We start from the raw sequence: 17,110 nt of genomic DNA on the forward strand, positions 1-17,110 counted from the left end.
AAACGCGAAGGTAAAAAGTCACATACCTGGTGACTGGGGATCACAACCGTGTCGTCAATCATAGCACTGTCCCTCAGGTAGGAGGCATGGCTCAGGGTGTGAGACCTGTCGGAACTGAAGGATCGAAGGCTGGTAGGTTGGCAGGAGGCCATGGTCATATACCAACAGCAGGTAGGGTTGGGCGGATGAAATGAAGAGCAGAGCAGGAGAGTGAAAAAAGCGTGCTATTAGCTAACAGTGCAACTTCCAGGGGAACATAAATCACAACCGTGGGAGAAGAAAACACAGGTCTCTGTGTCGTCCTACCTCTCTGTCCAACAACTAAACTAACACACCTTTTGACTGGTTCCTACCACTCAATGGCAAGGACACAAGGGAATCCAGAAGTTAAAATTTGATACTCCTAATCTGATTCATTTTCTTCCCAGAAATGTCTGAAACCAGCAACTGTGGTTTACTTACTGCCAGTATAAGAAATTCACACTGGAAATAATTCCAGGATAGATTGCTTAAATCTGAGTTAAACGTTAATCCCCCTGAAACTAAGAAAAATATTAGGGGGAAAATAGTCTTCAGAGAGAACAAAATGAAAGCACAGGTTTCACTTTCACTCATTTTCCATTCTCTCCATGCTTCTTTCTCCTCCTCCCCAAGTGTGAATGACTGGATGTTGGTGCCTTCCCCTGGAAGCTACAGAGTGAAATGAACTGTGGCCAGATGCATGCTTCCTGCGGAAGTGGAGTTCCTCTTGTTTGTCTCTGGTGTCTCCAACAATGCTATTTCAAAGGACAGCACTGTTCCCTTTGCATGTCCTGTACGTGGTGAGTGAAGCACCAAAAGGTGCTGGCAATGAGATGCAAGAGCACAAGAAGCTGTTTCTAAGCACCAACCAAGAACACAGACACATCTGCCAGCACAAAAATAAACTGCCAGTGCACACTAACCAAAAACAAGGTTTGGCTTAAAAATGGGATTTAGGCCTTGACAATCAATGTTTTACATTTTTGATAAATCTGATTTCAAAGTTCTAAATTATATACTCAGATGGGTAAATGTGACATTTACAAAGATGAAATTTCATTCCTTCCTAATCAATTTGTACAATCAAATGACAAATAGGTTGATATCTTAAATAAACTATATTTTGTACACGTTAGTCCAAGAATTAAAGATCTGTATTCAAAATATTAGCCCAAAGCCCATAGGGGAAAATAAAGAACTCTGCAAGCTTTCGCAACATTTATAGAGGCAAAGTTTGATTTACTTTAGCTAGTCAGTATTTGGCTAGTGAAGCATTGTAGAATTATGGACTAAATGTCAAGTTAGTGTATTTATTAGCAGGAACTATTTTCATCTTTCAAATATACCTAATTTTGTAAACCATATACTGTCATCTTTATGAGGTGTCAATATAGCCAACTTCAATGATCTTTGAGGAAACATCACTTGGTAGATAATTCATAGTAATTTAGCGCTTTCTCCCTCCTATTCTGTTGTAGGTTTTATGCCTAAAAACTAGACCCTGACTATTAGAGGGTAAGTGACATGAATCAACGGAGATGACTCTCTGATCCTATGTGTTTACACTATATAAATCTGGGTGTTGAAATGAAATCTACATATAATTTGGGAATTCGCTATTTCATGTTATACAGGCTTTTGGAGATGATAGAGGCTCCTGACAGGGCCAAGTCAGGAGCATCCTGGATCCCTTAGTAAACCCGTCCACAGGCATGTTAATCCTGGCCGTTGGAGCCAGCCTGTATTATGGCTGATTTTACAGTTGCACAGCTGGGTTTTGATGGTACACTTCATAAACAGGCTGTGGGCTGCTGTGACTAACCTCGGCCTGACCTTGAATTTGAGGATTAGAAATGGATTAAATTACTGGGGAAAAGGGTTTTTAATCTTAGCAAAAGCTTGCCTCAACTGAGGGACTGAACTATTTTTTTCCTGCTTTAAACCACAAAGAGAGTTAAGATTCACTTGTGTGTGTTTTGTACCAGGCAGCACTAGATTGCCAGCTCTTAAATTCTATTCTCCTTGATTTTGTTTTGAATTGGTCCACGGGAGGGAAAATAGTAGAAGGGTCAACCTCTGGAAATGATATGTCCATCTATGGGCTCAACCATCTTGCCCCATCAAGTTCTACTGGGCTGAGATTTGTTAATTACATAATCTCTATCCATGGCTTTAGAATTCAAAGATCCAGATTATAACATCACACATTTAAAGGTGCTAGATCTATAAGAATGAACAGTACAAAAGGAGCAAGAGGCATTGGGATACAAGACTAGAAATGCCTGCTCATAAAAGCAAGTGGGGACTCTGTCACCAGGTAGACCTTTAAATGTAGCACTGGGATAGCAGGCACACAGGTTTCAAAGGGAAATGGAAATTTAGCTTGGATGGGAACAAACCGAATGGTAAATAATGGTTCTTTAAATAAGACCTAGTGATGTGGTTGCCACCATTGTAAATGTCTAAACTTTGAAAGAAGGCAGCCGAGTCTCAATTTCCACTCTCAGGGAGATACCACAGGTGAGTGGATGTCTGTCTATTCTAGGAATTAGACTTGAAGGAGCTCATTTGGCTGCAAATATAAAGCCACATTTTGCAATCAATGCCTGAGTAATAAAGGTGGATTTTTGATCTCCATCTCCCTTTTCCCTGGGTCTATCTCTTAATTGGTTTTGAACCAAGAGGGCAGAAGGGCTTCGGTGTTATTTTTTTATCTTTCCTAAAGCACCAACAGAAAAGAAATACAGAGGAAGAAGAAGGAAAGAAAGAGACAAAGTGACTTACAACCACAAAAAGCAGATTAGGGGAGAGAAAGAAACATATTAGGATATGGAGACAGAGAGTAGGAAAAGTTGGAGAGACAAGGAGAATGAGTAAGTTGGAACCATGTGTCTAAATACCTCTGTCCTCTATGATTTTATTCTAGCTCACTGTTTACTGACTGCTAAAAGGCAAATTGGTTATTTCATCAATGCTTATAATTTCTAATTGCTCTTTTTTCTATGATGTCATACACTCTACTTAAATGAAATAAAGGTAGAATATCCCAGCAGCAAATTATTCTCTCTGAAGGAATAGTGAACGGCATAAAGGTGTGCAATAATTCAAGTCCTTGCATCAGAAATGTCCATCCTGATATAAAATATCACAAACACATTTAAGTACTTTACAATGGAGTTGCCATTTTTCAAATTAATTCAGAAGTCATTTAATTCAATAAATTTACAATAACACTGTCCATAGAAGTGTAAATTTTTACTTACAAATTTCAGCTAAGGGATGTGCCAAAAGTTTCATTATGGTCTTAAATTTATACTTTTTTCACTATGGTACAACTGCTTTATGGACACATAGGAGTTACTATCAAAGTCTGTAATTTCACTGGAAAGCATAATAATTACTATCTTAGTAACCTGTAATATTTAATAGACATTCAATTAATGGAGTTTTCAAACCCTACTGGACAAGTAAATATCCAAAATTTTCAATGTATTGACTTTGATACATGGAGAAGCATCTGTGGTTCGCTGTTATTTAGTGTTTTACATAGAATTTGGATAGCATTTTTAATTTGTAAGCAATAACAAAATAAAATGGACACAAAATCCAACTCATCAGAACTTGGTTGTGTTTTTATTCAATGTATCCTATATTGCCCCTACTTTTTTCCTTCTGCATCCATGTACATGTTAGGCATCAGAATCATTTCTCTATCATTCCCAACTATACATCAGCTAATTAGGTTCCTCATGGGGAAGCTTGCTAATGTTTTATCAACAACAAGGTGAAACTGTGACCATTAAGACAAAGTCATGCCTGGGGCATGTCACAGACTTTCATTTTAGTAATATATGCACCCTTTTAGCTCAAAAGCTATTTAATTTAATACATAAAAATCCTAATTTGAGAATAAATCCATAATTCTAGAATATGAGCACTCCCTGCCAACTCACACACATACACACACACACACACATTGAGCAGTGAGCAGAGAAATGTGGCTGCATCCAGGAAGGTCATGGTTTCATACTATATAATACCTACCTGGGCATGGTACTATTGAAAGCATACCAAATAAAGAAATAATGAGAAGGAAAAATGGTTACCGAAAATAGGTAACATATTGAAATGTCTAAGCAAAATAAATAAACAAAAAAACCATGAAAATGAAAGACTGCCTATAATTCTATCATGGAGATCACGAATATATCTAGTGTTCTAGAAACGCAAGTGTGGACCTGGAGAACCAACCATGTCTTCTTAGTTTCATACCCCCCGTGCTGACATGCTGATAAGTATTCGGTTCAAGTACAATCATCAGACCATAGAACCCTGCTTTATAGAAAGTATTATTCTAAATTCTTTCTCAACCTAAGTACTTTCAAAGAAGGAAAAAGGACCAAATCAAGCACTTATTCTTAAGAGAGACCACGCTGAAAATAAAGGCTTTTCGGCTGACAGTAATATGATTATTCATACATTATTATGAATTCATACAAAGCCACAAATATTTCATTTTAGTGAAATTTGAAGTCTTTTAAGAATCTCAGACTGTGAGGTCCAAATCTATCAGTGTGTCAAAACTCACCCCCTTCTTTCACCCACCTGAGCGGCTCTTCCTTCCGTACCCTGATCCCAAGAACCACCCTCCATCTAAGTCATTGAAGCCCAGGAGCCCAGCCAATCTTCTTCCTCTCCTTCACTCACCCTATGAAATCCAGTGCCAAATCTGGCCAGTTTTACCTTGCAGATATGCTCTCGATTTTTTCATTTCTCAAGTTGTCCCATGACTGCTACCACCAAGGCTGTAGTTCGAGTCTTCTCCTAACAACTTCAGCTAATATTAGCGCAATAATTTCTCAGACGGTGGCAACTGCCAGGATCAGCCCTTTGACAACTCTCCTCTCAAGTTCTTCCTCTAACTCACTGTCAGAGGGATCCATCCAAAATGCAAATATGATCCCACAGCAGTCATAGTTACCCTCCAGCAGCACTCACTAGTCTCTTTCTCACACACACCATGAACCTCTGCTCGTGATCTTATTAAGGCTTCAAACGCCCTCCCCGTCTTCCCTCACCATCGTTACTCATCATTCCATCTCAGTTTGGGCTCAACTTCTCCAGGAGCCTGAGCCTCAGGGTTCTAGCTGTACTCTGTGGGTACCACCAGCCTTGTGTCTCTCCCACCTCGATAGACTAAAAATTTAGCAATCATGTCTTAGTCATATTTGTAACTCCAGCATCTACCACAAAGCCAGCCTAAAAAGGTACTTATTACATGCATATTCAATTGTTTAAAAGAAAAACAAGGTAGGCGAGGGGGCACTGGTGCTCAATGAAAAATACCAAGAAAAGCTGGTTTTTGCTAATTACCCATTTAGAATTGACTACTCTTTTTGGGGGGGGGGGGGCAGGGGGGTTATTGGCCCTGAACTAACATCTGTTGACAATCTTCCTCTGTTTGCTTGAGGAACAAGCAAAAAGTGGGCTGCCAGAGTGGATGTGTGCACTTAACCATTACGCCACTGAGCCGGCCCTGAATTGACTACTCTTTAAAGTGTTTATTTCTTAGACTCCAAATAAGCTGGATACAGCTCAGAATAGAGCCAAGACTAAAACTCTAAATTTGAGATTATTGATTAGTGAAAGACGTGACACTATATGGACAACTACATGCTTAACCTAAATTAGCAGTCATACTTTTCATGAGGTACCATGGAATGTTCTTATTCAGCTTGCCTCAAAAAAATAACGCCAGTCCTGCTAGTTAGTAATAACCAAAAAATAACATGGATGTTTCGTTTCAGAATATTATAGAAACCTCCCCAGAGTTGTCGATAAAACCTGGGCTCCTGCAGATTTTTCTCAGATTGCCTTTATGTCCAGGCTCTTGTGCGATTCAGTTTTGATTCTTTTTCATGAAAAAGTCAGTTCCAACATAGCTTCCTTCTGAATTTTTCTTTTTAATCCCTCTTCACAGCATCCTTTTATTCACATACATTATGGCACTAACAAAAACCCCAAAGGGATTGGAAGTGTCTATAATTGCCACTTTATAAGACCGCCCATAAGGCAAAACTGTCCTTTTTATTTGCTTAGAGAACAATGTGGCAAATGATTAAAAACGTCATATTTAAAAGTAGAGAGCTCTTTATTTATCATGGCTCTGCTTCTTCCTAGTTGTTTGATTTTTATCGTTATTTAATCTCTCTAGGCCTCAGTTTCCTGTTCTTTAAAATGGGCACTTAAAGTTGTTAGAGATGCAGTAAGGTAACATGCCAAGTGCTGAGAGTAGTGAGGTACTTATGAAGTGTTAATAAATATGGCTACTTTTTTTATCATCATCATAAAAATGCGTTGCACCCACTTCCGGCTGGTAACAAACGTCAGTTTCGTGTGAATACCTGTCAGAGCGTCCTCCCTCTAAGCTGTACCGCAGGTAGTTCATGCCATCCAGGAACTGACTGCTGGGGAGAGAGTCGTCACCCAGTTCCTTCAGATCCTCAGGCCGAAGGTATTCTCCCCCGTCACCCGTCATTGTGTCATCACCTTGAAACAATCAGAGGAAGATGGAGAAAGAGTTGTTTGTTGGCTGTATTATCTGCTACAAAATGACTGATGGTGAAAAACATCAGCATCATAACACTGACGTCACTGAAACACTGCACGCTAGAAAACACAACACACGCAATTAAAAAGTGCTAAAACTTAGGAGAAACAATGTTTGACTAATTTTCCTATTGCTTATCAAGAAGAAATAATTACCTGAATTGTAATTCTTTCAATATCAGTCAATTTTCTTCACTCATTTCTTTACCATGATAGCTGGTTTATAGCTTATATTATTTAACTTAATTAGTATGACAGGCAGACTACTTGCTTCTATATGTAGTGTCAACAACTTTGTACCTAATGTCAAGCATCAACAGTCTCTTCATGTAATTGGCAATATTCTAAGAAATGTCTACCACTCTAAAACAAATAGGAGGAATGTTAAATGGAGTAATACGATTTATAAGATTAACAAAATATGCACATTAGGGCAAGAACACTGGAACAAAGTGAGCAGATTGTGACATTTTAATAAACAAACTGGAACTTAATTTTTAAACATTACAGAACATAAAAAGAATGTTTTCTTGGAAACTAGATGGCTCCCCAAAGGTGAAGTACATCGAAAAAAGTGAATTAGGTAACTAAGCAGTGGCAGGCAGAGATGACGAATGCTGTAGCTCACATCTGGAAGTCCAAATGGTAAGGGGACGTTCTCTGCCCTAGAACTGGAATAGCTCACTTTCAAAATAACAGATTTCAGGTAATTCAATAAATAATATCTTATTCACAGGCATGCCCTATATACCATTAGCATGCTGGAACGGAGGAATAACACAGCTGAGAGAAACTGTTTTTGATGACTTGTTAGGAGCGTTAACCACACACTGTAAGCCTGATAACCTCTATAAGGAAAAGCCCGAAGGAATGTGCTTCATTTCTATAAGGAAGGTAAATATCATGTATTTTAATCTCATTTGCTTACAATAATTCCTCTCAATCAACACTAATTTATTTACAAAGATACAGCCTGAGAGGGATACGTCTTAAACATTTCATTGCTTCCCTGTACATATGATGCTAAGAGCCTAGATATATATCAAAAGATTATTAGTGCTCTAAATTACTTAAAGCTAAAGGCAGAATGAACAAAAGACCATTCAGGAAACAGAGACGCAATTTACCCACCATTAGATTTTTGTCTCAAAATCAATGCATTTAATATTTCACAGTTATAGGGTCTCACGATTAAAATTAATTTTATAGTTCCTTCAGGGACATCATTAGATTTTTATTTAGTTTTGGCTGAATTAGGCTACACAGAATAGCAATTACAAGTTGAGCCTTTAGAATTGGATAGACTTGGGTTCAAATTCTAATTCTGCTACTTACTTGCCAGTTAATCTTCCTGAGCCTCAGTTTCCACAACTGAAAAATGGGGATGATACTAATAATTGACCTTGCACTGATTACACGAATTAAATAACATAGAGAATGTGTAACAGAGTGCTGGAATTCCTAACTGCTAGCTATTATTTTTATTAATATAAAATGGTCAAAGTGTTGACACACCAACGAAACACGAGCTAAATTTCATTTACGCAAAAAATATTTTTTGAAAAAATGTATATATTAAAAAGAAATAAATATAATTTTAATCCACTGAAATATTTCATAAATCTAATACCGCTAATGAAAACATGAGTAAATTTTTTAAAATTAAGTTTGTTAAAGTGGTTCTCCCTGCCCTTGTGTACATTCTCTTCTTCAAAGTGTTCCCTCAGAAAGCAAGATACAACAACAATAGCATCCTATAGATACATAACAATATAGTCAAACACAAAATGCAGGGTGTTGGTCAACTTGAAAAACCAAAAAGGTTCAGAGGGGGGAGAGATCACTTTAGATGATATACTGGGTTGAGTAGTGTCCCCCCAAATTTCATGTCCACTCACGATGTGACCTTATTTGGAGATAGGGACTCCAATAATAAAGGTAAGGATATAATTAAGGTAAGGATTGAGATAAGAAAAATACTAAATAAATCCAATTATCATGTTTTTCTAAGAGACAGAGAAGGACACAGAGGAGAATGCCATGTGAAGGCAGAGGTTGGAGTGATGTATCTACAACCCAAGGAACACCAAGGATTGCTGACAGCCACTAGGAGCTGGAAGAGGCAAGAAAGGATTCTTGCCCAGAGCCAATAGAGGTTAGCATGGACCCACTTCTAACCTCCAGGACCGTGAGAGAATAAATTTAAGCCACCAAGGTTGTGGTAATTTGTTGTGGTAGCCCTAGGAAATTCCAGTGAAGCTGGAGAAGGAATCACTGAAGAAGGAATTGGAGCTGGTCATTTGTTTGGATGCAGTTTTAATGGGCAGAGATGATGGTATTTCAGGCAAGAGGCTGGTCTGTAAGGGGTCATGGAGAGCAGTAAAAATAGCGTGAATGAAAGAGTGCTATGCGATACTTATTTAGAGAACACTAAGTGGAATCGCTTGGCAATAGTAAATGTTCATGTTGGTGAGCAATGGCAGAAAGTGCGGGGAGAAAGCTGGTGTCTGAACATAGCAAGAAGATCAAGAAGCTCAGACAGTATAACATAGGCCTTGTAGTACTTATTTTTACTTTTGTTCCACCATTTCCACCTCTTGTTTAATTGGTATATCTTCACATAAGAGTGTTTGTAAGAGTCAAATGTTAGGATCCCCTTTGTTTATTTCTGGGAGAAAAAAAATTCTAAGATCAATTCTAAGAATTGGTTTACCAAGACACAGGCACTATCTAGTTTGGATATAAGCCTAAATGATTTTCAGAAAAAAATACATGAGTTTTGTTAACAGTTGGGAAGACTAAGTCTATTCTAATTTATTAAAAAGTGAAGGGACTAGTTAAATGCAGGATCTGATATATAATATAAGCTATACTTCATGGATCCCTTGAGCAAGAGGCCAAAAAGATTATTTAAAACTCAAAAGTCTGCTTGAATATCCTCTTTCCCTATCCTCCACTGTCCTACCCCAACCTGCAAGAATTCAATGTAGCTGCTTTCTGGCATCAAATTCCTAATTCCACTCAGATTAGGGCATCCTGTCCCTCCTCAGAGTCAATTTGCTTTTGCCCTTCATCTTGCTTCTCCTAATCTGCCAGTTCCCATCACAGTCTCCTAGCAGCCAAGAGGGTCACAAGGAACAAACGTAACTCAAAATAAGCTTCAATTTCTTGGTTCTTAAAACTCCTTAATAAAATAGGGCCTACATTACAAGTTTTCTGTTTTATTCCTCTCAATTTCCCCTCTTGTCATCCCTCGGTAGAGAGAAGGTTTATAAGAGAGAAGGAAAGAGTGGAGAAAAAAGAAAGGAAGGAAGCCTCGCTGGAATGACTCTAAGGCTGAAGACAAGGCCAGTGTCGCAGCTGCATCTTGTAGAACACACAGATGAACCACCAGAACTCAGCCTTGCCCCTCTCGCGTATATGGAATCTTATTAGAAGACAGAAAGAAAGCAATCTGAAGAGCAAATTTTCATCACATGTATCAAATTTTGCAACTGGTGATGAGTCAAGGCACAATTTAAAAACCTCTGCTTACGCTGAGATCATGAGATAGGGGATGCCCGTATTTACAGTCTTCCTCATTTTCTGCATTTTGATGGTTTTGTGACAATGTTATCTAAGACAGCTGCTACATAAAAAATCCTCTCCTGGTTCAATGTTACTAAATGTGAAGTTCAGGGTTTCATAGACACCTGTGAGGGCCTTAGGTATAGACAGCCACGCTGCATAATGATATTTTGGTCAACAATGGACCACATATACAACGGTGCTCCCATAAGATTAGTACCATATAGCCTAGGTGTGTAGTAGGCTACACCATCTAGGTTTGTGTGACTACACTCTATGATGTTCCCAGAATGACGAAATCGCCTAACGATGCATTCCTCAGAATGTACCCCTGTTTTAAGCGATGTATGACTGTATCCTGGTGTCTTGATTACGTCTGAGAGAGAAATGGCCCAAAGAAGCAAAGTCCCTAAACGCTGGTATCAGGGGCCAGATCCCAACTCAATGTTAGATTTAGCTGGAAAGGCACATGTTTGGGTACTAATATTGCTGGTGCTACCGTAAAATTTCCCTCCCAGGGCACTTGTGTATAAAACATGCTATTCAGTAGTTCACATCAGCAGTGTGAGGTGGAAAACAGAAATGCCTGCAGAAATTACTAGAATATAAAATCAGTTTGGGGAAAAAATAAAATTGCCCAAGTTGGTCCATAACTAGGAAATTCTGCATACAGCTCAAAGTTTTAAATGTTTTTAATGTGCCCCCAAAATAAGACAATCATATCCTTGCCTCCCATCTTGGTAGGCGAGGTGATTTCTCCCAGTCCAAGGCTAGCCCACTCTTGCCTTTGGATCCTCTTCTTCTCCCATCTTCCTAGATACCTTGTCTGGTAGGCCCTTCATTTTCAACCTCCCCTCTCTGTCAGCCCTTTCTCTTCCACAGATAAAACATCCATCTTTCTGCCATCTTTGAAATACAATAACTTCTTCCCCCAACTCTTAGTCCTTCTTTATTTCACACTGACTCCTCTTCCTTTCATTGTCAAACCTACTAAACAGATGCTTGCTAATTTTACAAATTAACCAGTGGCCAAGAGGTGATTTCTTCTTTGGAAAACGACCCTCCTGAATTTCTCTGACACAAATCTCTCTTGACCTTCCCTCTATTTCTGGAGTCTTTCCTCCCAGTCTCCACTCTCCTTAAATGTTGATATTTCCCAAGTGACCTTTCTTCTTATTTGACATATTAGCACGTGTTTTTAAGACTTCAAGGACCACCGATATACTGACTATACACAAATCTGTATCCATCCCAGACCTCTCTCAAAAAACTCCCCATTTGTATTTTAATTGCCTCCTGGACTTCTCCACATCCTGGATTCAATTGCTTCGTGGATTTCTTATAATCATCTCAGATGTAGCATATCCAAAACAAGACTCATCTTCTTTTCCCACCTCACCCTCTGCCCATCTGCTTCTCTCTGCAAATTCCCTATATGAGCAAATAGTACAACCGCTGCCCTACCCAAGCCAATGAGGAAAGAGGGAGGAAGGAAGCTCTCCTTTAAAATACGATGTTGGATTAAGATTTTTAGCTCTTATTTGTTTGAGGTGAGTTCTATGAGACTTGGAAAGAATTCTGCACAACTCAGAGAGCTTGTGGAAGAATGGTTATACTCTAACATACGTTTTTTTTTTTAGGAAGATTAGCCCTGAGCTAACATCTGCCACCAATCCTCCTCTTTTTGCTGAGGAAGACTGGCCCTGAGTTAACATCCATGCCCATCTTCCTCTCCTTTATATGTGGGATGCCTACCACAGCATGGCTTGCCAAGCGGTGCCATGTCCACACCCGGGATCTGAACCGGCGAACCCCGGGCCACCAAAGCAGAATGTGTGCACTTAACCTCTGCATCACTGGGCTGGCCCCTAACATACTTCCTTATATCAACTTACTTATTTGATGTAAAACAAATGAACAAAAGGCAAACCCTGTTTTCTTGCATCATAACAAACCTAAAAGGAACTTCCTTATTGTATCTTATACTTGGAACAACCCCTTCTCTGTCATTACCTATATATTCACTTAATAGAGTTCTGACTCCCAGGTTTTAGGACTTAACTTTTTTTTGTTGTATTCTCCAATTATTCCAATTCTGTGAAAAATCGTTCCTACTAACTGTATAGTGATGGTGTATTACTGGCTTTTTAAGTAAAGTTCATATTTTGATATCTGGAAACTACAAGATTCCTCAATGATAGTGGCACGTTTAGCTATGACCAGCCTCTGTAGGACACAGATCTCAAGAGCATGGGAATAAACCAAGATAAGCAAGTTAGCCTGAAAGGATATCTATACTTGGCTTCAATGCTATTTTGAGTATTGATACACACACTATCATTAAAATAGTAGACCTATAAAGAAAACAGGGATTGGCTAATACCTTCCAAACACATGCGGCTGCACTCTGTCCATATGAGTGACAGTAGTTTCCATGAAAACATTTTAATGGCACAAAACATTAAAGGGTTGGCAATGACAACCAGCCAAATCCCTTTATACTAATTCTTTGCACTAAAAAGTTGCTTCACAATATTCAAATATATCCTTTACATAAAAATTATTCAACTTGAATTTATTTCTGGGAAAAAAAATGTTAAGTTTTTGGCTATATCTAAAAATGGAAATTTTCTTCTCTCACCACAAAATTCTTGATCATTAGCCAGTATTCTTCTCAAATCAAGAGTTCTTATCACTAACAACTTTTAATATGTAACAGTTTTAATAAAAGTGTACAGAATGTTATAGATAGATCTTATATTATGCAACGGGCAGGTCCAAGAGGCTGTTTTATATAAATGGAATTTCTATAAACCCAGTAAATACTTTGAATGCATTAGCTATTGGAATCCTTTAACAATTATTTTGGAAATAAAAAATTATTTTTTAGTTAAATAATCACTATCTAATTTATCTGATTTATAAATTCAGATTTTCATGTAACAAGTTTGCTTAAAGTCATACCACATGTACATTGGAACCTACTTGCTAGATAGAATATTTTGTATTATCCATTTTCCCTATATGACAAAATTCTTTTTCATCATATAGGGAATAATTTTTAAATAATTTTTAAAGGTTACTTTATGTCTATTCCTAGCTACCTTAAAAAAATCACATTATAACTACTAATTTAATATATTTTTTTACCACACCTAAAATATACCTTCACCCAAGAATGATGTTAACTGCATTCATTTCAAGCTGTCATCAGATAATTTAATTGTGTTAATAGGTTTCATTAAGAGCATAAGCAATTCACGGCTTTAAGCTTCTAGGTTAATAGAATCCACACACTTAAATGCACACATACATATTTCCACCCACATTACACATGCTATTTCAAAAGAAACAGATTAGTATTAAGCAAGTTGCTTTTCCCCAGTTAAGAAAAACTAAAAGCAAACAAAAGTTCTCACTCCAACAATTTCCTCTAAAGGTACCTGAATCGCTAAGCACTTCCCCATCAATAAACTGGTCACCAAACTGTTTTAAAGCTGTTCGACATACAAGTGAAGATAAGAAAGATGAGCCCATGAAACAAAATGTAGTATGCACATATGAATGCTGAAACTAGCTGGCAAGTATTAGGATGGAACACAAAATTATTATAATAAATACTTGAAACTTCTGGCTTTGGCAATACCTTTTAATTTACTCAAAATCATACACTTGACCCAACATTTGTTCATTCTTGTCATAAGCTCTTTTAAAAGCTGAGATAATGCAACGCCTTTACCAACAGTTGATTTAACAAACTGGTTCCAAATAAGGACATCTCAGTGTAAAGTTTTTCCTTATGATTATATCTGGAAGAACCTAAAGAAATACCTTTACTAATTCTCCACAAAAGTAATTAGCATTGGGCCCAGTACCATCTTTTATGGCAATAATTTTTCAAATATATAGACTTAACTGAGAGCTGTACTATCGAAATTTGGTTGCATACTTTATGTGCTGCATTCATGATTTTTTAGCAGCAGATTTCTTTGGTCAAGAAGAGTCAACTACTGGATGGTAACTAGACTTATAGTGGTGATCATTTTGCAGTGTACAAAAATACCAAATCATTACGTTGTATACCTGAAACTAACATAACGTTAAATGTCAATTAAACCTCAAATAAAAAAAGAAAAGTCAACTACTCTAGTTGAAGTAGAGGTAGGGAGCCAGAAACCCTGCTAGGGGGACGTCTAACACAATGTTCCGTCTCCCTTGCCCCTCCCCCCAGGTCAGCCCCAGAGCAACAGGCTTCTCAGGACTTAGAAATCCACTCAATGCCTTAGAAAAGTTTTATCAATTCTAAAACTACAGGGGGCATATTTTCTGACTTAAAGAACCAAATTCTTATGTTGAATTTGTATGACTTACTGCCATGCTATTTTTAACTTTCTCTATGGCTCTTATCCTCTGGATGTAAAATATATTCTGTACATCTGAAGCAGTCAGAAAGCAGACATTTCTCAATATACCACAGATACTTTAAGGCACACTTTAGGGCATTTAATAAAAAATGTATTTAACATAATTAGAACATATATTATTAACAATCATATTATCAGGTAGAAATTTTAACACATGGCCAATCTCCAGTTTCTTCCCCTTTTCCCAGCCTTACTATTTAGTGAGACATTCAAGACAATACCGGTTGAAAACATTCTTGTTCAAATCCTCCCTCCCCCAAATGGCAAAAGTAGATCTATTGAAACAAAGGTGAAAAAGTGACTTTAAAGGTTAAGATGCTGTCATTCTCACCGACTGACCAGCCTAGTCACTGAAAAAAGAAAATGGCTTGCCCTTGTGTGAGACCACAGCAGATGTCACGGAAATTTGAATGAAAGTCTTACCTTCTTCATCAGAAACATCCAGAACCTCGGTCATCGTCTCAGGAACATTTAGCTTGTGTTTTTCAGTGATGGTCTGGAGAGAAAAAAATCATTAATGCCCAAGTTAAAAACAAAATCAAACAAAAGATCAAAAGAATCACAGAGGTAGTCCTCCTCTTTGCATCAGCAAGCCGCAGGGCCCTGAGCATCCCATCTCTTCCTCAAGTTTATTTTGGAAGCTTATTCTCTTTCAAGAACATTCATTTGTTCTCTCCGAAGATAAGTGATCATTTACTCCAGTAAAGTTGTACAAGCGAAAGTTCATTATTTTGAGTTCCCATTTGAAAAATAAATTCTTTAGCAAGGGCAAAAATAATTAGTCACACTGAGAAAGCAAATTATTTTCAGGGCTTCCCTAAAATGAACGAAGTAATGTCTCCAGAAAAAAGCTTTAAAAAGAAGCAATGAACATATGCAATTTATTAAAAACCAAGCCATTGGAGAAGTAGTTATAAACAATGTGAAAGACAAAAACTATTTGGGTGGAAAATGTAATGCATCTCTTCTGGGACAAGAGAATCAATCATCCTGACAGCGTTTCACTGGGCTGCAACTCGGGGTGTTGCTTATTTGCCTTCCGGGAGAGCACGGCAGAGTTGTCAAGTCACTGCTGTCCATTCCTGATATTCGACGTGAGGTTAAGGGACCGGGTTCTTGGAATCTGGCTGCCTGGGTGCAAGTCCTACCTTCAGCAGGTATTAGCTATGAGGCTTGGCAAGTCCCCTTGTTTCTCTATGCCTCAACTTCCTCAGCTGTAAAAGGGGGATAATACTACTACTTCATAAAATTGTTATGAAGATCAAATGAAATAATATATATAAGAGCTCTAAGAACAGTGCTTGGCATGTGTTAGTATTCAATAAATATTAGCTATTCTCCCTATTGTAATTCAATATTAAATTAATCTCAAAAATGAAGGGCCTCTGCGCTTTGTAGTTATTCAGCCACTCAAGAGACATTTTGAGTGCTTACTGCATGACAGGCATGATTTTAGACACCAGGGATACCACCGCGACAGAAAGATAAAAATCCAAATCTCATGACTTTAAATGTCACCCAAAAACAGTTGAGTCTCAATTCATATCTCTAGTTTCTGCACCGAAAATGTGTTAAGTGCATCTGCTGGCATTGTTAGGGGAACTTTAAAAAATGAATGTCTCAAAATAAGAGTAAAATCTTCAGCTAAAGCCACCGAAATACAACAAACACATTGTGTAGGTTTTTAGGCTTTGCCACACACATATTACAGACTTGTCTGAATGGCTGCAAGGACCCATCACTAATTTCTTTCTTTCCAAAAGCAGTAGAGAACTTCAAATATATTCACAGGGAAATTCAACTGATTAGTTTGAAAATATATACACATATACACGTATAATATCTGTGTGTTAAGAGGGACTCATTCAATCATAATGTGATATGCATTACTTTTCAGTGGCTCCCCATTTTCTTTAGGAAAAAAACAAAATAAACTGGTACAGAAGACCCCTGGTGACGCAGTAAGGAGAGCCAGGGTAACTTCACCTCTCACTCCACGCTACGACCATTTCACAGGTCATGCTTTCTCACGCCTCTGAGTTTTTCCATATATTCTTTCCTTTACTAGAAATATTCTTTCCCCTCTTTTCTTGGCTCATATCAGATGGAACTTCCTTGGAGAAACATTCCCTGATCCTCCCTGATGAAGTTATTTGTTTAACTGTGTTTATCTGCTGCTGTGTACCCTACAGCTTGTGTATGCCACATCAAACACAACCGAATGTGTGAGTCATTAAAGAGTAAGATTGTTTCCACAGAACTCGAAACATAGTAGGTGCTTCTCAAATATATATCGAATAAATCAATGAGATAAAATTATGCAAAATTCACATAATCACTAAACAGATTTTCTTTTGGGTACTAGCACACTGAAGGAATAGGAAGAAAAATAGGACAAAGCCAAGAAAGTCACATGTTACCCAGACTAAGGCACTGTTGAAGACCAGAGTAATAAATTCAGCTCCCCTACATGTTATTTATGGTGTTTA

The 17,110-nt window shown here is 37.9% G+C and overlaps 1 protein-coding gene across 50 annotated transcripts in view; it reads right to left on the reverse strand.

The window, feature by feature from the left end:
• Window positions 1–17,110, reverse strand: part of ANK2 (ankyrin 2) — a 618,697-nt gene that overhangs the window by 61,123 nt on the left and 540,464 nt on the right. For 46 of the 50 annotated variants that reach the window (XM_070259760.1, XM_070259771.1, XM_070259801.1 and 43 more), the window contains 3 exons: window positions 15,045–15,117; window positions 6,426–6,570; window positions 27–129 (listed from right to left, as the gene is read on the reverse strand). In XM_070259760.1, coding sequence (XP_070115861.1) covers window positions 27–129; window positions 6,426–6,570; window positions 15,045–15,117 — 321 coding nt within the window. Of the gene's footprint in view, window positions 1–26; window positions 130–6,425; window positions 6,571–13,640; window positions 13,695–15,044; window positions 15,118–17,110 lie in introns of all 50 variants that reach the window. The other 4 variants (XM_070259758.1, XM_070259757.1, XM_070259755.1 and 1 more) reach the window with 1 other exon arrangement.

The sequence above is a fragment of the Equus caballus genome, chromosome 2 (assembly GCF_041296265.1).
Source record: "Equus caballus isolate H_3958 breed thoroughbred chromosome 2, TB-T2T, whole genome shotgun sequence".
Lineage (NCBI taxonomy): Eukaryota > Metazoa > Chordata > Mammalia > Perissodactyla > Equidae > Equus > Equus caballus.